This window comes from Zalophus californianus, chromosome 11 (assembly GCF_009762305.2).
Source record: "Zalophus californianus isolate mZalCal1 chromosome 11, mZalCal1.pri.v2, whole genome shotgun sequence".
In the NCBI taxonomy this organism is placed as follows: domain Eukaryota; kingdom Metazoa; phylum Chordata; class Mammalia; order Carnivora; family Otariidae; genus Zalophus; species Zalophus californianus.
In genome coordinates, this window is record NC_045605.1 from 99,759,666 (window position 1) to 99,787,352 (window position 27,687).

At 38.1% G+C, this 27,687-nt stretch overlaps 3 protein-coding genes across 3 annotated transcripts; 1 reads left to right on the forward strand and 2 right to left on the reverse strand.

Moving 5' to 3' along the window:
• Positions 1-1,351: 1,351 nt before the first annotated feature.
• Positions 1,352-2,206, reverse strand: LOC113914834 (olfactory receptor 5AP2). Its single transcript, XM_027580396.1, has one exon. The coding sequence runs from the start codon at positions 2,204-2,206 to the stop codon at positions 1,352-1,354; it is 855 nt and encodes a 284-aa protein (XP_027436197.1).
• A 9,589-nt stretch (positions 2,207-11,795) lies between these two features.
• On the forward strand, positions 11,796-12,812 carry LOC113913553 (olfactory receptor 1019). The gene has a single exon (XM_027577860.1). The coding sequence runs from the start codon at positions 11,796-11,798 to the stop codon at positions 12,810-12,812; it is 1,017 nt and encodes a 338-aa protein (XP_027433661.1).
• Positions 12,813-21,415: 8,603 nt separating this feature from the next.
• Positions 21,416-22,348, reverse strand: LOC113913774 (olfactory receptor 2G3-like). Its single transcript, XM_027577993.1, has one exon. It carries the CDS (start codon positions 22,346-22,348, stop codon positions 21,416-21,418), a length of 933 nt encoding a protein of 310 aa, XP_027433794.1.
• Between the last annotated feature and the right edge of the window lie 5,339 nt (positions 22,349-27,687).

Below are 27,687 nucleotides of genomic sequence, written 5' to 3' on the forward strand. Positions count from 1 at the left end.
AACAGTTGAAAGTGGAAGTTTTAGGGGGATGGAACTATTCAGAGTAGACAGAATGAGTTAACACATCCTTTGCAGTCTCTAACCTATTGGGGGGGGGCGGTTCTTACTTGGAGCATGACAAGCACTGGTGTTCTCCCTCAAGGTCTACAGTAGATAGTGGAATGGAAAGAAATAGGGAGTAGACGTTTACCTGATTCCAAATCATCAGGCCTCCTTTGACATGCCATCTCATTGAAGAAGGTGGTTTACCCATTGCTCCCACATTGACAACCCCCTGTCCCACTACAGTGAGCAATAGCTAATTTACTTTCAGTAAATGTTTATTGACAATTATGTGAAACTCTGAGAATTATGTGAAAGATTAAAAGTTAAAGTACATTGATCACTACCTTCATAATATTCCAGTTAATTTACAAAATCAGTAAAACACTACCCCGTTGTTGCTGTGGTACCCGTATTATTACCCTGATATGACTCTTTCTTGTATCTTGTTTGGTATTCTAGACATCCATGTGAGTAGAGTAGTGTTATTATTTATGATGGATGCTGTGGCATACTACCCAGATTTGCCTTTCAGGATTGAAGCATTTATTTTCTCAGCTTCCAAGTGCAATGGCAACTGACACTTCACAGCTGAGTTCCACTCTGGGAATTGCCCCTGCTGAAAGGAATTACCATGCCCAAGTGGGTGAGCCATTTCCAAAACTGGTCATTTTGAAGGTACAAACATCTGGTCTTTTTTTCACAATCTGGGGTATTGCTGAAAGATCATCTCGGCCACAGAGCTCCAAGTGGAATTGGATGACTATTCTATTGCAACTTCATCACTGTTCCACTTCTATCTACTCAGCCCTGCTTCCCTCATTCCCTTCTAGCCTTCTAGGCATTGTTCCTGGGAATGTTCTCCACTACATTTCCTGCATGCATACAAGTATCTGTCTCAGAATCTGTTTGCCCAGATCCCAAAGACAAATATATAATATTAGATCAAGATAAGGTAAATATTGAAATTGGAACTTAAACCCAGGTCAACCAAAACCAAGTATTTTGATACTTTACCAAACACCAACCTCCTCCACTATGTTTATTCATCATATAGGCCCATGGATACACATTTAAGATGCCAGAAGATTTAGAAGTATATCCCATTTTAAGCAATCTACTTTACCCCCCACACACACAAGAGCTTAAGCAACCAGACAATAAAATTAATATGAAAACATATTTTTTCTGCATAACAGGTGATATGTAACATGGCTTTACAGTATGTGTTTCTGTAAGATCTTCTATAAAGCCCCTTTCACATCCTTATTTTTCAAACTGTAGATGAGGGGATTTAGCATAGGGATCACTACTGTATAAAAGAGACAATCTTGTCCTGTTCCATTGAATAGCTAGATGTAGGGCGCAAATACATGAAGAGAATTGTCCCAAAGAATACAGTGACAGCCATGAGGTGGGAGGCACAGGTGGAGAAGGCTTTGTGACTGCCTTCTAAAGAAGGCATCCTCAAGATGGCAATGAGGATACACAGGTAGGGAATGAGAACAATCATAACACAACTGATGACATTAAAACTGGAGAAAGCCATGATCACAATGCCACCGATGAGAGTGTCAGAGCAAGAGAGTTTGAGCAGGGGTGGGGTGTCACAGTAGAAATGGTTGATCCTATTAGAGCCACAAAAGGACAATCTGAAAGTCATTGCTGTGTGTATGGCTGCATTCCCAAAGCCTGCTAGGAAAGAGGTAGCTACTAACAAGAAGCAAATTTTCCCAGACATGAGAACTGAATATAGCAGAGGATTCCAAATGGCTGCATAGCGATCATATGCCATCATGGCCAACAGAAAGCATTCAGTCCCCAAGAAGGAGCCAAAGAAGTAGAACTGGGCAGCACATCCATTAAAAGAAATAGCTTTATTCTCAGCCACAAGGTTCACCAGCATCTTAGGAGTGACGGAAGAGTAAGAGGCATCAACAAAAGAGAGGCTGCTGAGAAAGTAGTACATGGGGGTGTGGAGACAGCAATCAATCTTAATTAACACAATCATCCCCAAATTACCCACCATGGTTGCCATATAGATTAACAGAAACAATCCAAAGAGGACAATTTGTAGATCTGAATTGTCTGAGAGTCCTAAGAGGATAAATTCTGTCACTTCTGTTTGATTTCTACCTTGAATCTCGTTCATGTATCTCATCATTTCAGCTGCAATAAGAGAGAAGATGGAACATGGCATTTGGTCAGATGAATACATGACAGAGCCACAAACATCTTTTACTGACATATATACATAGAAATTCTAGAAGTGTTTTGGACATGATGTTACTAAACTGTCTGTTAAGTATGAAAACTTTGAATAATTCCCTCCAATATTTAGAGAATTTGATTGCATGAATGAGGTGAAAGGAATAGAATAAGCCATTGCAGTGAGAACCTCTACTTAACACTCAGATTCACAGGATCACACTGGGATTAGAAAACAGCAGCAGCAGCGTGTGGAATATTCCAGTCACAATGTTGAACTGGGGGAATAATACACTGCCAGGTCATCTAAATGAAAATAAGATTCTCCCCCTGTAAAGTGCAAAAAAGGCAAATACAGGACAAAAGAAAGAAGGGAAAGAAGGAGGGAAGGAAGAAGGAAGGAAGAAAGGAAGGAAAGAAGGAAGGAAGGAAGGAAGGAACGAAGGAAGGAACGAAGGAAGGAACGAAGGAAGGAGGGAGGGAGGGAGGGAGGGAGGGAGGGAGGCAAGGAAGGAAAAAAGAAAACCCAGCCTAGAGCTTCCAAGTAAAAGTTTAGGCAACAGCTCCAGTGGAATTCTTCCCCACCTCAAATACAATCCCCTACCCATTCCGTGACCTCAGATTATTGAACTGTAGATAAGACTGTCCTGGGCTAGCTGTCCAGTCATAGCTCAAAGTGTTAAATCCTTTATCATTCACAGCAGGAAGTTATTTGATACTGTCTAAAATTAAAACATGGGACCAAAGTAACCCAGTATCTGTGCTAACACTGGAGATCATGGATCTCTTGAGCACAGTTGGGAAGAAGAGTGGGCAGGAACTGATTCCATTCTCATAGACACGGCCATACTCGGAAGTGGCTATCCGTGCTCTGCTCCAGCTGGTTTCCTTTGGGATAGGGGCTCAATACCCTCACCAGTGATCAAACACAGCATTGTTAATACAGTATTGTAATACATTCAAACTGTCAGTGCACCCATTATCTTATCCTAGCTGCACTACAAATCAGTGAGAGAGATAGCAGGTATTATCCTAAAAGTGTTAATAAGATTATCTTTTGTTAGATGAGGTCAGTGAAGTGTAGGCCTTTCTTGGCTATTAGCCAAGAATGGTGAATTTGGGACTAGAACAATCCTGGGTTTGGTGTCAAATTATTTGTTGTTCCTCAACACTGCATTGCCCCTCTCCCTATTTTATGGGACAGATGTACAGCCCTGATACTCTTCCTTGGAATAATTATGCTGTCTGAATTTCAAAGAAGAGCATCTCCAGAAGGAAATATAAAGAAGGAATGGATCTTTTTCTCTCATCTTCAATCAGAAACTTTCCCGGAGAGGATTATTCTATCAGCAATAGTGAAAAATAAATAAATGAAATGCAGTGCACATTGTGTGTGTGTGTGTGTGCATGTGTGTGTGCTAGAGACACAAAGAAAGGTAATGATGAATAAAGTACTAAAATATGTTGAGTATTCCCTATGCCATTACAGGCACTATGTTAAGTATTTTTCCTGCAATATTTTATTTAAATCCTATGAGATAGGCAGTATTATAATCCTCATTTGCACATGAGAAATTGGAGGTACAAAAGATCTGTGACTCTCCCAGAGTTACAGAATTACCTAACGGAATAATTTATACCCAACTAATGCAACTCTCGTTCTCTCAGCATTTGAGATCATTGAGAATAACCCCCTCGATAACAAATGTGAGCACTAATAAACAGAATAATTGCTACTGTAATTATCAAAGCTTCATTAATATGCTAGAATTCATTTAGTTGCATAAAGAAAAAAATCTATATATCTCCTAGAGAGAAAATATAGTTGTAGTTGCTGAAAATTGTCTTTCTTAGAATTTGCATTCACTAATTTGCATTATTAGCAAAATACCACTTGTTTTACATCTGGTGCTATGAATTACATGCTACCATCTCCCTCTACCCTGGAAAATATACCTTCACCATAACCCCCTCTCTGAGATTTTGCAGTCAGTCCAGAGATTCTTAACAAAGGTTTTCAATTCCTAGGAGTTTGTGAAAACAATAGTGAGATTTCCTAGGAATTTCTGGCATTTAAAAACATCTTCAAATCATATTATTTACTGCTGCTTATATTTCTCTTAGTGACTTACAAGTCTTATAACAAGAAAAATGGACAGAGAACTTATTTAACATACCTTCTTAGCTTCTCGGCGCTCTTGGAGCTTTGGGTATATGGGTAGTTGGAGAAAGGTACAGGGTTGTGGATTTTTCTTCAGGTCAGTAAGTTACTTGGGCAGAACCCTTTATATCTTTTCCTGACCTTTCTTGACTGCTTGACTTCTATTTGGTCCTTTTGCTTGTTTCTGTCCAATGCTTAAATTCACTAAAAACAAAACAAAACAAAACACACATCAAACTTCTTCTCAGAGAAGGCATTCATCAATTCTCCCAGGTGAAGCAGTAGGCAGAGTTAGAATGGATTTAAGGCATCACCCATAACAGAGATAAGACAACAAGTAAAACCCTTTATACCTTCCCTGTCAAAAGATAATTACTTTGTCTTCTTTCTTACTTTTCCTTGAAAATAAGAATCCCATTTGTTATATCAGAGTAAAATACGTTTTAAAATATAGAATACATCACTGCAGTGCAGCTGCAATATTGTTTGCAATTATTTCCAATTGTAGAGTCTCTGGATCAGACTCTGGAGTAAGCATTCTGAATTATTTTAAATAGGATATATGTCTTGTTCTTTAGTGTCTGGGGACTGCATCCCTCATGTCATCTCATTTTAATCTACTTGTTTTCCCCCCGAAGTTAAGGAAATTGTAAGTCTTCTTCACATTTCTCTCCTTTGCCCTAGGGACACCTGGGCCCAGTGGAAAATGAGTTTCCCATTCCATATTTCTAGCCCTCACAAAACATCCCTCCTCTGTCTCACCCAATAGCCGGTGGTCTGATTCCCTTAAGAGCATTGAAAGAATCCACAAAATAGCAGGTTAGCTCTACCTCCACCTTCCGGAAAGACTTTGTGTACATGTAAGAAATTATGCTACCTGGATCATGGCAGAGGGGCTGACTGGAAGAATTAATTGCACAGAGGTAGCTATAGAGCAGGAAATCTCAAAGAGCTTCAGAATAAGAACAGAACTCATTTTTAATCCTAGCTGGAGTGTCATTCAAGGAAGTACCAGATGATGCTCTATCTCCCTGCCACCAAGATGGAGACCATCAGAAATTAGGCTGCAATATGATTTCCATGGAGCACTGAGAATTCACACCAGATACTGGAATGTGAACTTGGTGCCATAAAAGATAAGCCACTGACAGCTTGCAGTGAATTTTTAATGAAGAACCATGGGACTCTAAAGCCCAGGAACCAGGCAACAAGCATTAATGATCAATTAATAGAGACCATACTAACTTGTAAAGATGTGACCTCCCCTTTAGAGGAGCTTATATATTAATATGATACCCAACTGGTCATCTCCGGGATCATAATTAGAAGAGAGTAGGGCTAAAAAATAATAGCAACTAATAGTAACTGAGCGTGTACTATTTGCTGAGTGTCCTAAACACATGCATTTTCAGATTGCTATTAAGCACCTTCATCATAGATAAGTAAACTGGGGCTTTGAGAAGTTACTTGTCCAAATAGTTAATACTCACCAGAACTGGGACTTGAACATGGTTTTTTCTTACTCCAGAATAATCATTGCTGACCATTTTGTGTTACCACAGTCCAAAAGCAGCAAAGAGTTTGTTCAAAAATATCCCTCTGTTTTAAATACAAATAACACATAAACCACAATAATGACTAATGACTTATCTGATGTCTTCTGGACAAGATTGATTAATCGGGAAGAATGTCTATGGTACTTGAGATGGCTAATTTCACGTGTCAACTTGTCTGAGCTAAGGGATGCCCACATAGCTAATAAAACATTATTTCTGGATGTGTCTCAGGAAGACATTAGCATGTGAATCAGTAAAGTAAGGAAGATTGCCCTCATCAGTGTGGATGGGCATCATCCACTCCTTTGAGGCCTATCTAGATCTACATATCCATCTCCTACTGGGTCTGCTTCTCTGGGGAATTCTGACTAATATGGAAATCTTGGTGGTCTTGGTTGCTAAGACAAGAGTGCATCTAAATATCAGTAGAGATATTAGGGGTGAAAATGTGGAACAACTAGATGTCTAACTTAGTAAATTATATCACCCTTAATTGAGAATTACTATTTAATATCAGATGCCTAGCATTTCAAAAAGGTCTCAGTGGAGGTGGTGTTTTTCCTCTGGGCACATTATGGAAATTGATGGTTGCCACAGTGAAAGGGCTACACTATAGAATCTAGTGGGTAAGGGGCAAGGATGCTAAAAGCCTGCAGAGTGCAGTACAGTCCCTAACAACAAAGAACTCTTCATGTCCCACAGTATGCAAGTATATTTCAAGTATAAAATAAAAAATAAATAAATGAATGAATGAATACTAAAGTATTGTAAGTTATTTTCTTTTTATTTCTCCTCCTTAAATTATGTGTGTAGGTAAGTTATCTATGAATGCCATTTCAGGAACATAGAGGGACAATATAAACTATTTGCTATAAAAATATGTCATTTGTTTCTGAAAGAATACATATCCACCATCCCAGGGGATAGTTACATACCTCTCACTAGCCACCAAGAGTTTCATCCAAATAGATTTTACATAATCTGTCATAACCAAGAAGAGAATTCTCTTGTTAAGCTTTGGAGGCTCATTTCATTTTAACTAAAGATTTATTTGGGCAGCATAAGATGCAGCTACATTATAGCACACCATACATAAAAATGCTACTTTTACCACTACTATACTATTAATCTAAAAAAAATAAAAAATTTAGTAAATTAGTAAAATGTAAAATTAACCTAATAACCTCATATAAACAAACAAATCTCCAGTTAGAAGATGTATGTGGAAGAGAAGATCCCCATTTTTGATTGCCAAACATAAAAGATCTCAGCGTAAACCAAGTAAGAAATGTTCAAAACTTCTGTGAAGAAAAAGAGTAACAGAGAGATACAGAAGTAGACTTGAACAAGTATGAAGACATACACACTATTTGGTAGCAAGACTTGAGGGCATAAATGTGGCAATTCTCCCTAAGTTAATTTATAAATTTAATGTAGTCCCAATAATAATATCCTCAGATTTGTTTCCCAAATAAGTTGACTATAAAGTTTATGTAAAAATTAAAAACAATATTCTATTATAGCCATGGAAACCCTGGAAAAAAAACAAAAGAGAACAAATGGAGATGGGGACTAGATTATACTGGTGTATAAGGGAACTTATAATTGAAAAAATTATTGATGAATGAATTCTATAGAATGGTGAAAGAACAAGGGAATAGAATAGAAAAATACACATATAGACAATATTAAATGAAATGAAAAATTCAATTCAAAACAGTTGAAAAAAGATAATGGACAGCTGGATATGCCCAAAGTTATTTATTGCTGCATTTTTTTTAAGATTTTATTTATTTATTTGACAGAGAGAGAGAGAGAGCACAAGCAGGGGGAGGGGCAGAGGGAGAGGAAGAAGCAGACTCCCCACTGAGCAGGGATCCCGACATGGGGTTCGATCCCAGGGCCCTAAGATCATGACCTGAGCTGAAGGCAGAAACTTAACTGACTGAGCCACCCAGGCACCCCTGCATTTTTTTCTTCTAATAGTAAAAGATCAGAACCAACTCAAATGTCTATCAACAGGATACTTGATAAATAGACAATGGTACCTCCACATAATAGATTATTATACAGTTGGAGAAAAGTTTGACTTGACAATAAATATTATAAATCAGTGGATATGTCAATGTTATTAGGAACTAACTTTTCATCATAAAATAAGATTTAAGGATACAGGTAAAAAAAGTTGGGTGAGAAAAATAAGATCCACCATCTCCTGCCTATAAGAGCTCACTTCAGGGTTAAGGGTTGAAAAGTGAAAGAATGGGCTGAAAAGTGAAAGAATGGGCTGAAAAGTGAAAGAATGGGGAAACATATTGCAAAAAGGGTTTTTTAATTTCCTTTTTTATTTTTTATTTTATTCTTGAATCTCTTCTTTTAGGATAAAAATTTATCTCAAGTCAAATAGCATTTCCAAATTAAGGAGATTTTGAATCTTATAACTGCTCATTTCCCTTTTTCTTCATGAATGGGAAGCTAAAACGACTCATATGTCATCTCTCATATGCATTTTATGTACTCATATACCACCCTTATGCCAGACTCTCTCAGATTAAAGTCTAGTTTAAAGAAGGCTAATCCAGGGATGCCTGGGTGGCTCAGTCGGTTGAGCATCTGCCTTCAGCTCAGGTCATGATCCCAGGGTTCTGGGATCGAGTCCCACATCAGGCTCCCTGTTAAGCAGGAAGTTGGCTTCTCCTTCTGCCTGCCACTCCCCCAGCTTGTGCTCTCTCTCTCTCTCTCTCTCTGGCAAATAAATAAATAAAATCTTTAAATAAACAAATAAGATGGCTAATCCATTTAACATGGAAGGTATCACCCTTTGTGAAAGGACTTTCAGGCATCAAGAGACTTTTCTAAATTGCCATCAAAATCACCACCTGGTAGGGAACTATTAAAGGCCAGAAAAACAGTGCATGCAGCTCTTCTTGACTCAATCACCACCACTCACTGGAGTGGTGGAAAAGAACTCCCCTGTGTTTCCCTCTTTTATCATTAAGGTTCAAGGATGAGAGAGTGAATTCCTTAGGGGTGATAGTTAGTTCATCAGTTCTTCCAGTCTCCTGTGAAGTGCAGAAATCATGTCATCTCTTTTCCTCTGGGGATAACGTGTGACTCTGAAACTTGATAAAGCTCCTGCACAGAGGAGCAAAGGTGGGTGAGCAAGGAGCTCAGGCACAGTTACCTGAGTGAGTTACCATCTTCGGATTCTTCTCAGAAATGTGTTCATTATAACCCATCAAGCAAAGAGGAGACAGTCAACCTCTCACCAGCAGGTAGAAAACAAGTCAGGGCACAGGTCAGCATTGGGACAGATAGAGAAAGAGATGACCTATTAGGGGTGGAGCATGACCCTGCCCCCAGCTCCTTTGAGCATGGCTTTGCTTGGCTTCAGGTCTGTGCCATTTCAAAATTTCAAAAGGAGACATGGACTATGGGTTTGGCTTTTAAGTACCTTGTAATAAGTACAAACTCAGAAAATGCTAGAATTGGAAAGTTACATAGAATTTGAATATTTTGCCCTATTCATTTCACAGATAAGGAAGCTGCATCTAATGCAGCAATTCATCAAGCTCGAACAACTACTTAATGGAAAAAAAACAGGACCACAACCAGGATTCCATATTTTTACTCCAGAATTCTTTTCATATAAACATGCAAAAGCAGCTGATGCATAGAAATCTAAAATATATTTGTCCTGTATTGCTTCCTTAAGACAATACTTTTGCTGGTCTTCTTTTTATATTAGAGTTTATTAACTATGGAATATACTTATTTGTTCACTAGTCTACTATTTCTTCAAGAGTCAGGTCGGTTGAAGTTTAGCTACATGAGACTAAAAATCTATATATAAAGGTTTTCTTCTATCTTAACTCTGATTTTGAATTTGATAGCCTTATCTCTGCTCATTTTATCATTTAATTGAAGTTCTGTGGAATTAAAATCACACCTTCACTAAAGGTTAAAGTAGTCCATGATACATCACATGTATGGAATAAGCATGGGAACTTTTTTCCTGGGATTGTGAGCACACAATCATCTACCGATTTACATCTTACACAATTACACTTGCACTGACACAATTGCTAAATGCACCAAGCATTTAACATGACAGTCACTGAATTTAGCACCAAATGATTGATTGATAATTGATGATAGATAGATGATAGACGATGGATAGATAGATGATGATAGGTAGATAGATAGATGATAGATAGATAGATGACAGAATATACATATGTACTCTAACCAACGTTTTTGCAGAAAGTTATTGAGATAGGCATTAATCTCATCCATAAGTGAAAAGCTGAGATTCTAAAAAGATAAGCAGTGTGCTAGAAATCAAAAGTAGTAAGTGGCAAAGGCTGGATTTGTCTGTCCGCTATAAGCGAGAACAAGCAGGGTGCTTTATGATTGGTGAAACCCCTTCTCATATACTTCCTCTTTTAACTGGAACCTTGAATTTATAGGGGAGGAAAGAATGACTTTCTGATCCCATTTTCCAATTCACTGAAACGAATTCGTGGGCACATGCTCAGCTGCGGATCAGCCCTGAGCCCTGTGCTGTGTTCTGACCAGGAGTCTCTCACCCCTGAAACTACAGCAGCCTGGCATCAAACAGTCTGACTTCTACCTCAAATTTAATAGAGAATGCTACTTATTTCTAAAGTACTGTGTGTTCTGGCTCGATTTGCTTTGGTTTCGTGTGGTTTTTCCCGCTTCCTTGTTACAACTCATCAATGGACCAAATATTCATCCAACCACAAAGAAAATAGCTAATACATGCTGCTGTCTGACCACAGAGTTGGATAATGCTTTCTCTATCCCCTCTGGGCAAAGGATCCTGAATCTTAAACTCTGAACTGAGCTATGCAACAACCTGTTGGCTAAGCAACAGAATTGTCCAAAGACACAGCTGTGTTTTCATCCTGATGATGCCCCATGCCAAATCCCTGGTGCTTCTGAATATTAGGGAAATGAAAGGACTAATTCTGTGTCCATGCATGATAAGCAAGACAGGAAAACAAAAAAGAGGTGCAAGAATAAAGAGATTCATTAAACCCCATATACACAGAAGACAATAAAATTAAGTGAACTCTAGAGTCAGACAGACCCAGCTCCACTACTTACATACAGGCTCCTGACTTTGTTGAAATTACTTAATATCTAGCCTTATTCTTTTCAGGTATAAGATAGAGATAATGGTGGTACCTATTTCACAGAGTTGTCAGGATGAAATTATGTAATGTATAGAAGCACTGAAAGTTCTGGCAAATAGTTAACATTCAGTAACTCCTGGCTTTTTAAAAATTATTATTACCCACCGCCTTTCCAATATTGCTCACCTTCTGCTCCAAGTATTTTACTTTCTCTCTCTCTCTGTGTGTGTGTGTGGTGTGTGTGTGTGTGAGATGTGTTATAATTTGAGGTTTAAGGGTTTTTAAGTTTTCTTTTTGTGCCTACCTGTAAAGAGAATTAATGTTTATTCATTATTTATGCCATTTGCTTTGTTTTAGAAAGAAAGAAGGGATGCTCAAAACTGTCCTTTACTAATTAATAAGGCCAATAATTGTACAGATCACGTCAAACACTTGGTTGCATGTGATAAATTGCCTCAGAGCACCAAGATCTATGGAGAAGCAGAATTTGCCATCCCCAAGATGCTAACATCTTCTATTTTGACTGGGCACCTGGAGAAGACACATACCCATCACTTTCATTAAAGTCATTTGAGTTACCCCATGGTTCATAGAATCTGATTTCTGGGAAGATTTTTAAAAATCATTTCAAACAATAAACCAAATCCAGGCACACATAAAATTGAAAAGATGGATAAAGAAAACCACTCAGTGGTGCCGGAGTTCATCTTTATGGGCATCACTCAAGACCCTCAGCTGCAGATCCTCTTCTTTGTGGTCTTCCTCTTGGTCTTCCTGGTCAATGTAGTAGGGAATATTGGTATGATTATCCTGATCATAACAGACACTCAGCTTCACACACCCATGTACTTTTTCCTCTGCAACCTCTCTTTTGTTGACCTGGGCTACTCCTCAGCCATTGGCCCCAGGATGTTGGCTGACTTCTTAACAGAGCACAAAGTCATCTCCTTCTCTAGCTGTGCCACCCAGTTTGCTTTCTTTGTAGGTTTTGTGGATGCTGAGTGCTATGTCCTGGCTGCCATGGCCTATGACCGTTTCGTGGCCATCTGCCAACCCCTCCACTATAGCACTCTTATGTCCAAGCAAGTCTGCTTGGCTCTCATGCTGGGCTCTTACCTGGCCGGCCTGGTGAGTTTAGTGGCCCACACGTCCCTCACCTTCAGTTTGAGTTACTGTGGTTCCAATATTATCAACCACTTCTTCTGTGAAATCCCACCTCTCTTGGCCCTCTCTTGCTCAGACACCTACATCAGCGAGATCGTGCTGTTTAGTCTGTGTGGCTTCATTGAATTCAGCACCATCCTCATCATCTTCATCTCCTATGCTTTCATCCTCATCAGAATCATCAGAATGCACTCTGCTGAAGGCCGCCTTAAGGCTTTCTCCACCTGTGGGTCTCACCTTACTGGTGTCACCCTTTTTTATGGCACAGTCATGTTTATGTACCTGAGACCAACAACCAGCTACTCCCTGGACCAAGACAAGTGGGCCTCTGTGTTCTACACTGTTATCATTCCCATGCTGAATCCCTTGATCTACAGTTTACGGAACAAGGATGTGAAAGCTGCCTTCAAAAGACTAATTGGAAAAAAAATGCCAAGAGTAACAAAACATGAAAATTTCTTAATACCACAGGTAAGTGATGGTGGTCAAAGGGCAGTGGCAGGAGATGGGAAATGTAGATAATTTTCTAATAAACACTGCTCAGCTACCATCTACTTGCCATGTCAAGCTTAAATTCTGTAGGGTTTTCTATAGCTCTTAACACTCTGATATGAAGGAAATATAAATTAATATTTTTGAAAAGTATGCTGAGCCAGATGCATTTGTTTTTTACTTGACTTTGGCTCACCTGTTGCTTAGAAATGGAGACAAAACTCGAAAGGAAAAATAAATAGCCAATCACCCTAAAGTATATTTTTTCAAGATCATGAGGAATGACAGATCCAAATGACTTACTCTAAAAGCAAGTCACAGAAATGGAGCTAGTACGAGAGATGCCCTAACTTAGCCCAGGAGCTATCCATTCATATATTCAGCAAAAACTTCTAAGTGCTACCTATGTGCCAGGTTCTGGAGGATACAAACATAAGACATGCATTTGCCCATGAAGAGTTTGTTGTGTTTCCAGTTACTGTACTATCTCCCTGAAACTGCTGCCACCAATGGTAAAACCATGAGCTCTGCAAAGCCCAAGAATAAGAGCTGCAGACTTAGGCTCTGTTGCTAACTGGGTGTCCTCAGTTTTCCTTTCCATCTAGTGGTTGGTTTCACCTAATAATGACTGGATCTCTTTCGGAGGTGGGCATCTGGGTTTTGTTAACTTCACATACCGACATCATTTTAGCCTTCAGGGAAGCCCAGGGACTCTGGGATCCTAAGAAAGATGCAACCTGGATCAATCCCTGAGGCCAATTTTAGCCAGATTGTAATGTCCTGCTTCTCCCATCCCAAATCCCCTATGCCTTTCTCTCCCTCTCTTCTATACTACCTTTTTTAAAATTTTATTTATTTATTAGAGAGAGAGCATAAGCAGGAGGAGTGGCAGAGGGAGAGAGAGAAGCACACTCCTCACTGAGCAGGGAGCCTAACGCAGGGCTCGAGCCCAGGACCCTGAGATCATGACCTGAGTCGAAGGCAGATGCTTCACCGACTGAGCCACCCAGGCACCCCTCTCCCTCTCTTCCAATATGAGTTAAACCCTAGCCTTTTCCTGGGGCAGTGGGACTCTTCATGCTTTCCACCATTATTCCCAGGCCCTTATCCAAGAAGAGTTTCATTAACCCTGAGGTATCGATGACTGACAATAAAGGAGAAAATTCCTCTCTGCATGTTCTCAAGGCTACAAATCTTTAATTAAAAAACAAGAGTCAGGTATCAGCAGCAGGTAAAGGGGCAGACTGAGATGGGGGAAAGGTAAGTTGCTAAAATTCCATCACACCATCAGTTAAAATACTTCCAAGCAATAATGTTCCTATCTCCCCCTTTCCCCCAGTGCAATATAGTCAAAGGTCAGGGAAACACAAAAATTATCCTAAAGTGTATAATATCCCCATTCATTGTGAAAGGCACAAAAGAGTTTTAGGGATAAAAGACCCAGGATTTACCAGGCTTTCTAATGGGTATCATTATACATGAGATGAAATTTACCTGGTGCAAAATTGCACAGCCATATCATGAATTTCTAAAAACATATTTCCGGTGTCACACTATGAAGAAAATACAACAACTAATGGACAGATGTAGAGCTGGCAGTCCAGAAACAGTCTAGAGATTCAGCCTTCAGTGACTTTTTTTTATAATCTAATGTGCAAATCTACATGATATGTGAAAAATAAGAAAATAGAGCTTTCCTATCTCATTAACTACATTAACTACTATAATGTAAACCAAGTATACATTATAATTGAAAGAGTAGTTGTTTTAGAATCAGGAAGACCTTTGAGTCTCATTTTTGCATCTCTGTTCAGTGACCCTCCTCCTGGAGGACAACTTTTTTTCTTAATTGATTGTTGTATCCAAAGTTAATGATAGAATCAAAAACTGACCCAAGGGCTATATGCTTGCCACTCTGGCTAATAATGGCAAATATTCAGGCTTTAGACTATTTAGAAAGAAGCCCTCATGTAGGTTCTGCTATTTTCTTGCTCTGTGACTATAGGCAAATTACTTAATCTCTATCAGACCAAGTTTCTTCATCTATTAAATGAGAACAATAATACTTACTTTGTAACATTTTTCAAAGGATGTGCTGTAATCTCTGTAAAGAATCTGTCACATAAAAGATAATTAATAAACATTAGTTGCTTCTATTTTCCTTTCACTTATATCTTAAATATCTATGATTCTGCTATTGATATGATGCAATATAGTAAGGAATCTATTTTTTTTTTCCATGTAATTGGTGGTGAAGGTATGCATATCAATTTACAATGGCCAGAAAAAGATTGATAGAAGTTGGGTCACCTTATGGGGCGCCTGGGTGGCTCAGTTGGTTAAGTGTCTGCCTTTGGCTCAGGTCATGATCCCTGGATCCTGGGATCAAGTCCTGCATCAGGCTCCCTGATCAGCAGGGAGTCTGCTTCTCCCTCTGCCTGCCACTCCCCCTGCTTGTGCTCTCTCTCTCATTCTCTCTCTCTTTGACAAATAAATTTAAATAAAATCTTAAAAAAAAAGAAGTTGAGTCATTTTAGTCTTCATCCCACTCCCAGCAATAATTACATCAGATAAATCCCCAATGTCTCTGCACCTCAGTCTCTTCATCAATAAAATGAGCACTAGTATTTATACCTTATCAATCCTATTAGTTTGCTCAAATAAGTGATAAATAAATGCCTTATGTTTGAAAAGGCCTGAATGCCCTTCCAAACATTACTTTGTCCAGTGATAAAAATCATAACAAAGGTAAATATGTCAATCATATTCTCTATAATAGACTGCAAAAATCACATGAGTGGGTATTTTCTTTAACCAACAAAGACTTGGTACTCATTCTACTGGGAACTTTGAAAAGCAAAAATTGATGCAGAAGTGGTTAAGAGGGGCAATGTCAGAATGAGATAAAGCTGAGATTAAATTCTTCTCCCTCCACTTCTCCCTCCACTTACTCAAGCTATGTAAACTCAGCTGAGATTTTTTTTTAAACAATCTGTGCTTAAGACTTGGTGGACAATATATATATTATATATATATATCCTGGCTTCATGGATTTGACATCCATAGGAGATAAAGTAAATGCAAATGTCTTGTACTACAGGGGTAAAAATTGCCAAAAGAGAATTGCAGACAATGTGCTGTGGAGTCTCAGACCTGAAAGGCAGCATTTCTTCTTGGGAGATCAGGGAATATTTATGGAGAAGGGAGCATGTGAGTTATTTTGAGAAGCAGAGCCCAGAATTTAAAGAGGGAAGCAAATGTAGTAGGGAATGGCAGAAGAAAAAAACATAGTGAACAAAGGCAGAGATTGGAAACCGCGGGACATTTCCATGGACCATTTTGCCTGGTTGGTGAAGCTGGAATGTAGGTCAAGATCAGACACTAATTTAGGAAATGGGAATTTATTGCTTGGGGAGTAGGGAGTATATCACTTGTGGATTCAAGAGAAGATTCATCTTTGTTCCTTGAAATTCTGTCCCTTATCCATCAACAAAGCAAATTTTGGGAAAACCAGTGTAATAACATGCCCTTCAGGATGATAAATTCAAGTAGATTCTGGCAACTTCAGAGAGTTTGGTGACCTAAGATGGTGTGATCGTCTTAATGGAGCTTGGATAAAATTCTTATGTTTAGCTTTATATCTAGTCTTCTCCCAGGGGAGGAATCCAAGCTGAAATCCCTGCCTTCAGTCTCTGCCTTAGAGAGAATACCTAGACTAACTAGGGACTGAGACTCCTTATCTACCCCGTAGTTTCCCATAGTTATCCCTCTTAACTCAGGAGCTATAATATTGCCAAAGTCCTTTGCTTGGCATTCCAGGCTGTCACCCTTAAACCACCTCTCTGGTATTATTCCTTCTTGCTCTCTTTGGGCAACAGATTCTCCTGCAAAACTATTTCTTGAGTGGCCCTCCAATTTTTCTACCTCTGTATCCTTCCAAATTCCTTCTCCTCTCCACTCTGTGCTTCTTTAATAGTCCCAGCTCCATATCTCAGAACATCCAAATTCCTCTCTTCTTTCAAGGACCAGCTCAAACACCACTCCTTGAAATGCACTCTCTCTGAGCTACTGGACTGCTAAAAAAAACCCACTGTTTTGAACAGCAACCTATTAATTATAACTTTTTTATGACAGTGTGTGTAGATATTATAGTTATGCACGTACATGTGTAAATGTTTAAAAGCAGACACATAAAAGATGTACCTGAGTTGCCCCACAGCAATAATGAGGTCATAATATACACTGAAGGAAAAACAAGCTTATGAAAAGAAAGGCATGAGATGAACTATTTGTTGGCTCAACTGCTTCTCACAGCTCCATGCACTGCAAAACGTGCAGCCACACGAGGGCTCTGGAAGCAGAGGTACTGGGATCTGTGTGTTTAACTCTGTTTGATCGAGTGTTAATGAGAAGAACTAACCTCTTCATCAGACCTGGTTCTGATACTGGAGATACTGAGAAAATCCACACTATGAATGGCATCCACACATGACATCTGAAACACTACATTTTTAACTTCATACCAGCCATCTCCTTCCACATCCCACTTCCCAGAAGTTCAAGTCACATTGAACTCAAGGATACCATGAAATCTTTCCCTTTGTATACTTTTGCTAATGCCAGTCCTATGCTTCAAAGGCCACTAACCCATCTAGAAAATACTGTTTTATGTCACAAATCAATCATCACAGCTTTCCTCTGTGCTAGAGAAGTACTGGGTACATACTCTTTGGATATAAAGGCTTCCTTGGTAGACTGTGAAACTTTAAGGTAGTCTTATTTTTTTGTCCTCAAGTCCTGGGATATAATAAGTGAGTAAAAACTGCTCATTCAACAAATGAATGACGATGCCTTCCTGGGCTAAAGAACCACCAGAACCTAGTCCCAACTTTGGGCCTTGGGAAACTTACTAAAAATACAGATAAGATCTTGAAATACATAGGACAACATTATTGGCCCTATATTTTAAGCTGATGAAACTAGAGTTATAAAAGTTTAAATGGCATGCCGATGTGCTCTTGGCCTATAAGTAGTAGAGCTGGGATTGGAACAAATTTTTCCAATTCTTAGTCCAGTATTCTATAAAATAGGGAAATGTGCAATCTTAAAGAAAGTGACAGGCATAATCAGAATTGGGGAACCTGTATAAAGGTCTGGTTTGTGGCTATATTCAGTCTGATGATTTGATTAGATTGATTAGTCAGGATTGTATTCTGAAGCATTTGTTGAAAGTTGCACATTTGCCTATGACCGTAGTGAGCTGAATCTTTGCTAGATCAGATGGGCTGGATGAGTCACTATATCTTAAGGAAGTGAGGGAAAGATGCAAAATAGGAGATGATATAAAAGAAACAGGTCAGCTTTCAGATCATGCTGAAAGAATGGTATCGAGGAGGAATGATCAATTTCCCCATGACTTTCTTCCCATTCAGTATTTTACAATCCTCATACTTACTGACTGGAATACAAAATTAATGTTTTTCACTTTAAGGGAAAAGATACTCATTGAGAAAGTTGGTAACATGACATATTACAAGTGTATATTATATCCTCTATACCTATGGTAATGACATTAAAATCTTTCAACATTGCATTATTATCCTTAAAATAAATCAACCAAATCCAAAAAGTGAAACTATAAAGCCATTTCAGAAGAAATTCTGACAAGTTTATGATATATAAATTTGGTAACAAATTTATAATAAATCTATCCAGAGAGAACAGAGATAGCTAGATATAGAGACATGGTTGATTGATACTTAAAGATGATCTAATCCAACAACAATCTTACTCTGTAAATGAAGGAAATGAGGTTCACAGAAATAGAATGACTTCTTCAGAGTAACATAGCTAAATTAAAACCGTGAAATTATAACTTCATTATTCTTATTCCAAATGTAATCTCTTATAATACACAATAATACTGATTGGTCAGCACTGAGAAAATGTAGTTCATGGCAACGGTCCATTCTCTAATTATTTTGTTTACTCTAGGCTTTAATTTTATTTCAGTACGAACAAAGTGCTAGTTAGTACTTATCCCAGCTATACTGTCATCTCATTACCATAATCCCGAACAAATGTAGGAAGGAAATAATTCAATAGGACATCTGATGTTGTGAAGGACCAATAATTGCTGAGTTCACCATTATTTGTGTTAATCTTAAAATTAATTGTCGTTTGTTCTAGGAATGATCATAACATATAGTACATAGAATTATCAGTTAAATGTCTTTAAGTGTTACATTTTCCTTTTCTGTCAAAAGAAGCAAGCCTATGAAAGGAAGAAAGCTTGCTTGGAAAGGTCTAGCTGGATGGGAAACAAATTCAGGGTTACGGGAGGGTTGCCAGGTGGGGGATGGGGTAACTGGGTGATGAACATTAAGGAAGGCACTTGATGTGATGAGCCCTGGGTATTGTATGCAACTGATGAATCACTAAATTCTACCTCTGAAACTAATAATACAGTATATGTTAACTAAATTGAATTTAAATAAAAAATTTAAAAAGAAGAAAAGTTCTAGCTAGGCCCTAGGATAGGGCATGGGCTGTTTGGATTGCATTATTATTCTTCATTCACTCAACTCCAAATTACTGATCAAAACAAACTAGTCAGAATGAATCAATTAGGCCAAGCAATTTGTCTAAATATTTTTAGAAAAAATACACAAAAATATTTACTTCCATTTGTTTACATATTCTGGCTATGTGTCCCCCCCCATGAGAATATTTTTGCAATTTTTTAATGCATTTTTAACTAATTCACTCATTTATAGAGCTGAGAGGTAAGATGGATTAGTAATTTTTGCAAAACAAAAAATAAACTTTCCATTTGTTGTACCTTCAGGCATTTCATGTCCCTTCTTCAAAATTAATTTAATGTTGTTTTTAATTCACAAATAGCCAACTAAGCATGTATTTCTTATTCGATAGTGACTGAGAGAATTTTAAATGTTACTTTTCACTTTAAATTGTTCAGAAGAAAGTTGATTAGAAGTATATGTTTCTGGGGCACCTGGCTGGCTCAGTCATTAAGCTTCTGCCTTCAGCTCAGGTCATGATCCCAGGGTCCTGGGATTGAGGCCCGCATCAGGCTCCCTTCTCTGTGGGAAGCCTGCTTCTCCCTCTCCCACTAGCCCTGTTTGTGTTCTCTCTCTCACTGTGTCTCTCTCTGTCAAATAAATAAATAAAATCTTCAAAAAAAAAGTATATGTTTCTAATCTTCATCCATGTATTAAGCAAGTACGTGATATATAAAGTCATTTGTATATTAAGGCAAATATAGAAGAAAAGCGCCGTGCTATGTAATGAATTTGACTAGTTGGTTAGTGATTTTGCTTTTTACTTTTTAAGTCAGTTTTAAACCAATGAAGTCCACTTTACCTATATTCCATCAGAGATGCTTCATTTACTGATTGCATATGACCTTCACATTTAAGTGGAAGAAATGTTGGCATTTTAGTTGTTGAATATCTGTGAAAGTGAATTACACTCTTTTTATTTTATTCTAAATTATAAAACAATGAGGAAATTTTAAAAATAGGGTATCTAACTTAATAACATGTTAATCAAAGGCCATATTTAGACTTATTAAGTATAATAATGCTAAATTATTTTTTCTATTCTCTTAATTCAAAAAATAATTCTTTTTAAAGATACCACTGGTTGAGGGGTGCCTTGGTGGCTCAGTTGGTTAAGCGACTGCCTTTAGCTCAGTTCATGATCTTGGAGTCCCAGGATCAAGTCCCACATGGGGGTCGCTGCTCAGCAGGGAGTCTGCTTCTCCCTCTGATCCTCCCCCTCTCATGCTCTCTCTCTCTCTCTCATTCTCTCTCTCAAGTAAATAAATAAAATCTTTAAAAAAAAAATAAAGATGCCACTGGTTGAAAAGCTTTAAAACACAAGAAATATTCATTTCCATAAACTTGTGAGATATATATATATATATATATTCCACACAGCAACCAGAAAACCTTTCAAAAACGTAAGTTGTGTCATATCACCCTCCTTATAATACTTACATTTTACTAAGAATAAATATTTACTCCTAACACAGGCATCTCAGCCCTGCATGGTCTGGCTGCTGAGTGAAATTTAAATGAAGCAATATTTCAACAGATTTGTTGCAAAACAGGGCTATATGTAAAGGGTTCAAAAATTGGTCTCAACCACAAAGTAGATGCAGTCTTATTTCCTTGTAAACTACAAAATTAAGACAGATGTGAAATGTTACATCCAAAAACCCTTATCTGAAGTTCTCTACTTGAGTTAAAAATTTAAATGTTTCTCTATATGAAGATGTTTTAGATCCTTCAGATTGGAATAAGATTTTTCATCTTACAGTTATAATTTCAAGCAACTAATTTCAGATAGTCTATGATTTTAGAAAACCAAGATTTCTCAGGGAGCAAGGAAATAGTCACTCAATAAAGGGAGTTGTTTTCACACATTGAAGCCATCATTTGTCTTTGGGGCAAATACGTTTCCTATTGAGTTTGCAGCTGGATTTATGTGTCCTTTATGAATAGCAAGAGAAACTTTGGCTGTCCAAGGTCTTATTTATGGTCTCACTTCATATTCAGAAGTCAGTTATAGTAGATTAACAATTAACTTTTGTGTCCCATTAAGACACTTCATGTCCTCTGTTTTGCAATAGCTCTCCTTAAAGCTCCTTTCACATCCTGGTTCCTTAGGCTGTAGATCAAGGGGTTGAGCATGGGTGTGATCACAGTGTAGAACACCGCAATGATCTTGCCCCCAGCCCTGGAGGACTTTGACTGGGGTCTCATGTACATGAAAATGGCAGTTCCATAGAATAAGACCACCACTGTCAGGTGGGAGGCACAGGTGGACAGTGCTTTATGCCTCCCGGAGGCTGACCGTATCCTGAGAACTGATAGAAGGATTCGGGCATAGGAAACAACAATGAGGAGAAAAGGGATGAAGACAATGATGATACTGAAGATAAAAACAACCAGCTCAGTAAATGAGGTGTCAGTGCAAGCCAACCTCAAGATGGAAGGGACCTCACAAAAAAAGTGATTCAAGACATTGGGCCCACAGTAGGGCAAACTCAAGGTGAGGACATTGATAACCATGGAACTCAGGAAGCTACTGGACCAAGAAATGGCTGCCAATTGGACACAGATGCTTTGGTTCATAATGATAGTATAATGGAGAGGATGGCAAATGGCTACATATCTGTCATAAGCCATGACCCCAAGAAGAACACACTCAATCATTCCAAAGGAGAGGGAGAAGTACATCTGAGTAGCACAGCTAGAGAACGGGATGGTCTTTTTTCCCATCATGTTGGACAGCATTTGTGGGATATTAGTGGATGTGTAGCAGATATCCAGAAAGGATAAATTAGTGAGGAAGAAGTACATGGGCATTTGGAGGCGAGGTTCTATCTGGATAATAGTGATAATTATAATATTCCCCACCACTGTTAATAAATAAAAGAACAAGAACATAATAAAAAGAATGAGCTGCATCTTTGGCTGAGACGAGAGCCCCAGGAATACAAATTCAGTCACGGTGAAGTTTGTTTTTAACATATTCATTTTTCAGCCACCTTCCTCCCTCTCACAGAACGATCCACCTGAAGACAAACATCAAATGTCCTATATCGATAGCACAGTGTTGGAAACTCAAGACACAAATAAGAAAGCAAAGAGAAGTCTTGATCTGAAATTACATCCTGAGTATCTGAGTTGTATTATAAATGGAAAATTTTTCTTCTACTTTTGGAGGGCATATTCTCTTGATGAGATTGAGAATTTCACATTCAATTGCTGATTGAGTTAAGCAGATATTCTTGACTTTTCTCCAAGGGTATGCTCTTTTGGCTGTTAATAATCTGTCCAAACCTATTCATTCTTCATTCTTCAAAGCTTTACTCATGGCTCACCCTCTTTAAAAAGATCCAATTCTGTCTTTGCTCCACACCTAATAACAGAGCAGCATATGATGTAAAACTTAAGTAAAAAACAGTGAAGGGCATTACTTCATGTACTAACCTAAAAGTAAAGGCAGGAACAGTAGGCTGTGTTTCTTCTGTATCACTCTGATGCAAACTTCTCATGCTTGGACACCCTGATATCCTAAAGAACAAAGACTGCACACACTACCAACAAAACCAGTCATGGGTCACACTAATGGCCAGTTCTACCAGCTTCACCGTTTTCATACTGTGGGGTCTTGGGTAGTTTCATCATCCATAGAATGGGAATAGTTGATAGAATAATGGGAATAAATTTTTTGCAGATTACATTAAATAATGTGAATAAAGAATTTAAGACAATGTCTACATGAGGAAATAATCCAAAAATAACACCTATTATTTATATTTCTACTAATGTACAGTGATACTACATTTATCTATAATTCATTTCTCTAATAAAAATTGTTTCAGAGAAATATTAATAAAAAGGATCCAGACAAGTTAAGGTTACCAGGTCTATTCATTGAGAACTCCTTGGCCCTGACCCTGTGCCTACTTACCCTAAATTTACTTATGTGCTGAGTTACCACGTTCAGTTAACTGACTTGCAGCCATGAGCAGATTAAAAGTAGTGACTTAAGACAGATATGGGGTAAGGAAGAGTCCTAGAGGTAGGCACTATTACAGCAGCCCAAAGAAACTGACAATCATTCGCCCATTTCTTCGTCCTTTTTGTGTCTTCTTTCTTTTTCATTCTTTCTTTCAAAAACATCTTTATGATAATCTAGTATGTACCAGACGCTGGGTATACACTGGCAAACACGACAGACATTTTCAACAGTCTCAGAGCTTACAGTCCAGGGGAAAGTTGTGATGAAGAAAACAGCCCCATCCCTGAGAGCATGGGGAAGCTTATCAGGAAGACATTTAAGAACCAAGTAGTTGTGGGTCATGAAAAAGACTACTTTAGGCAACACATCCTTTCTCAAATAATATCAATTTGCATGTAATATCTTTTAAAGGGCTTTTAAAAGTGGCTCAGTCAGTTAAGCATCTGCCTTCAGCTCAGGTCATGATCCCAGGGCCCTGGGATGGAGACCCCTGTCGAGCCCCCTATTATGTCCCCCTGTCGAGCCCTCTGTTGGGCTCCCTGCTCAGTGCGGAGTCTGATTCTCCTTCTCCCTCTGCCCCTGCCCCCCACTTACACTCTCTCTCTCTCGAATAAATAAATAAAATCTTTAAAAGAATAAAAAATAAAGGACTGTCTTACATTTTGAGTTAAATCAGGGCTTTTCAAATCAAATTATTCAGTGAACTGATAAAACTAAATTATCTAAAAACTGAAGTCCAGGGATAAAGGAGGGATGGGCCTGGAAGGAAGAGGGAGAGGTTAGGTCACAGTCCTGTTTTCACCAGGAGCAGCAGGAAAGGGAGTGAGCAAGGAGGTTATAGAGCTCCCTTTCAGGCCCTTCAATCAGCACTAACCAAGTTCTCCTGCAAATAAGAAATGTTTTGGTGATTTTAGGAGTGATTATAATGACAACAAATGACAACCACAATCAGTTTCTCAGTTGACAAGATGGCAGTTCTCTGTTCTCTGCTGGGTCTTGGGTGAGTTTCTAGACTTTTTTAACCCTCTTGTAACTCCTAGATTAAGTGGGAACTATATTAGTACCTAACTCATAAGATTATTTTAATGATTACATTAGAAAGTCCATCTAGCAGTTTTAGGATAGTATCTGACACATAGTGAGAACTTTAAAAATTGTAGTTCACAATATTATATAAACCTCAGGTTTATCCAATTTACTATAAATAAACTTGTGTTAGAGTGGAAGGACCACAAGACATAATTATATTGGAAGTTACTTGATGCATCACTCTAGAAACATTTAGAGCCTACACAACAAACTCACACAATCCCTACGTGTGTCATAATACCAAAATCTGTGATGTCTTTTCATTGACTATCAGTTTGTCAGTCAACGAAATTTATTGTTAAAAATTAATTTAAGGACTAACTAAGAATTTTAAAAATTAAGAAGCCTAAAGATAGCATCATAATCCTGCTTCCTACCTAGTTAAGGAAGACCACTGGGAAAAGCTACCAGGTAGACTTTTCCTGTGAATCCATTACTGAGTTTTGAAAATTTTCCTAGAAAAATAACGATCATTTTTTTTATAAAAGCACCACTTACAGTGTTTACAAATTGCATTGTAGATGATAATTTACCATGTAGTGTGGATTAGTTTCACAAAACCTTTTAAACAAGTAAGGTGGATTTGGTTTTGATGTAGCATGAAGGAGAAGGAGGAAAATATAAAAGCAGGGGCTCCTGGGAGACCTTCCTCTGAAAGGGGGTCAACTCTGCACACTGACAAGAATGCCATGATGGTAAATATCATAACACAGGTTAACAAATTGTGATGTGCAGGACAGGCAATTAGACCACCCCTCCACCCCACCTACAAAATAAGCTTTCTCTATGGGAAAGAAAAAAAATCACCAAAACAGAGAATGATATTAATTGCTGCATTTTATAATTTTCTAATACATGACATTTTTATGTGCTTTGCTCATATTAAGTTGCATCTTTACAGCTCCAAAGCATATTTATATCCATTTTAAACATGAGAAAATTGAAGCTCAGAGAAGCTGTACGGCTTTTCAGAGTATTTAGTAGAGCCATAATTTATACTTCAGTCTGCCTAATTCTAAAGTCTTTTATTGAAATAACTAGTAGTTTTATTTTACTATTTGTTTTACATCTCAGTAGACAATTGCAATCATAAGCACAGCAGATAAAACATACCCTAAGGCCATAAGCAATGTGTAGAAATAATACCTGTACACCTCACCACATACTCATGTACACAAAACCCCATAAAAGACAGTAGATGTGATATCCATGTGCAAAAAATATAATTCCATGGAGATAAAAATAAATCCCTTTTTATGGTAACCACAAATGAGATAGTGTTGTAATCTAACTCAGCCTTTTTATAGACAAAAAATAAAGATAATGAATACATACATAGTGCAATCCTTAAGTCATCCTAGTTTTCTTGCTTTAGGACTTTAGGCTGAACTTTAGATTCTTGAGGGAGAATGTCCCAGATCAGTAATTAAAACTTAATTACTTATTCTGAGGGATTCCTGGTTAAGGCATTTGTTGGTTGCTCTCCTTCTCCCGGCCCTGCATATGAAGCTGTACCATGGTGAAAGTGACCCTTCCAAGTGACCAGGATGTCCTCATCCTTCAGAATTGCCTAATACTGGTAATCATGAATACGAGTGCATTCATCACAAGAGCAAAACCTGAAATGCAGGGTTCAGAGACCAAACACGGTGTCATTTCCTGGAATCTACCGGAACTTAGAGATGATAATGTTGCTAGTGTACTCTCAACTATCCACATAGCAAATTTGAACCCTACATTCCCCTCTCCCTGATCGTAGCAAACTCTGGAACCATCTACTATCACATAGCAACAAAACACAAACTTTATAAGGACACAGTAGGGCCAGCCTGGGAACTTCCTAGATGTGACCTCAAACATACCATTTCACTTTCATGAGCCTCAGCTTATTCATCTTTAAAACGGACATAAAAATATCTAAACCACTACATTGTTCCCTTGTTATGGAACTAAAGAGAAGAAATGAAGAAAAAGAGGAATAAAACAAGGAAGGGAGAAAGGGAGGAAAGTAAAAAGTTAACATTAATTAAGTCTTTCCAATGTACAAAGAGCCAGCTAAGTCAAATCACACCTCCACATAATGATCGCTTAATCTGGTAATTCTCAAATCCTGAATGATTGTACTTTGTTTGGTTTTAATATCAATGCCCAGACTTACCCTTAATCAATTAAATCATAATCCTTGATGATAGGACTCAGGTAGGCCTATTTTTAAAAGCTCTCCAGCTGAGCCCTTAAAGCCTGATTTTCCAATATTTTTACTGGAAAAAAAAAAAGATACACTTGCGGATCTACACAAAATAAAGCCCAAAATATTCAACCTCTTAGGGAGTTCCATATTTTTACTTCCATTTTTTTCCCTACTGTATTCCAACTTTTAAGACCTGTTGGGTGAAAGCAATCTAAAAAGTACTACACCTAAGACTCTTTTGAATGTCCAGTTCTACTTTGTTTTGATAAAGCTGGACACTCCCAGATTATATCCCTATCAGGTGTCATCCCCTCAGAATGCATTGACTCTGGAATTGCAATTGAAGTTACTCAGTACTCGAAGAAAAAAACAACACATGGAATATATCTGTTACCCTATATTTTCTCATTTGAGCCTCACAACTCTGGGAAACAGAGGATACCACTAGACCGAAATCCAGAAGGAGCAATCATTTTCCTAGGTTTCCATAATTCATAAGTGATACAAAAAGCACTCAGTTTTCTCACATTAATACATACATTGTCTAGGGCCATGGTCAGCACAAGGACCTATTAAAAATTCTGGAGGCCCTACTACCCAACAATTGCACTACTAGGAATTTATCCCAAAGATACAAATGTAATGATCCAAAGGGGCATATGCACCCCAATACTTATAGCAGCAAAGCCCACAATAGCCAAAGTATGGAAAGAGCCAAGATGTCCATTGACAGATGAATAGATAAAGAAGATATGGAATATTACTCAGTCATCAGAAAGGATGAATACTTATCATTTACATAGATGTGGATGGAACTGGAGGGTATTATGCTGAGCAAAATAAGTCAGTCAGAGAAAGACTATTATCATATCGTTTCACTCATATATGGAATATAAGAAAGAGTGCAGAGGACCATAGGGGAAGGGAGAGAAAACTGAATAGGAAGTAATCAGAGAGGGAGAAAAACCATGAGAGACTCTTAACTGTTGGAAACAAACTGGGGGTTGCTGGAGAGGAGGTGGGTGAGGGGATGGGGTACTTGGGTGATGGGCATTAAGGAAGGCATAT

Coding starts and splice junctions, on each gene's coding strand:
- LOC113914834 (XM_027580396.1), bottom strand. CDS start 2,206: ATGATGAGATACATGAACGAGATTCAAGGTAGAAATCAAACAGAAGTG.
- LOC113913553 (XM_027577860.1), top strand. CDS start 11,796: ATGGATAAAGAAAACCACTCAGTGGTGCCGGAGTTCATCTTTATGGGC.
- LOC113913774 (XM_027577993.1), bottom strand. CDS start 22,348: ATGAATATGTTAAAAACAAACTTCACCGTGACTGAATTTGTATTCCTG.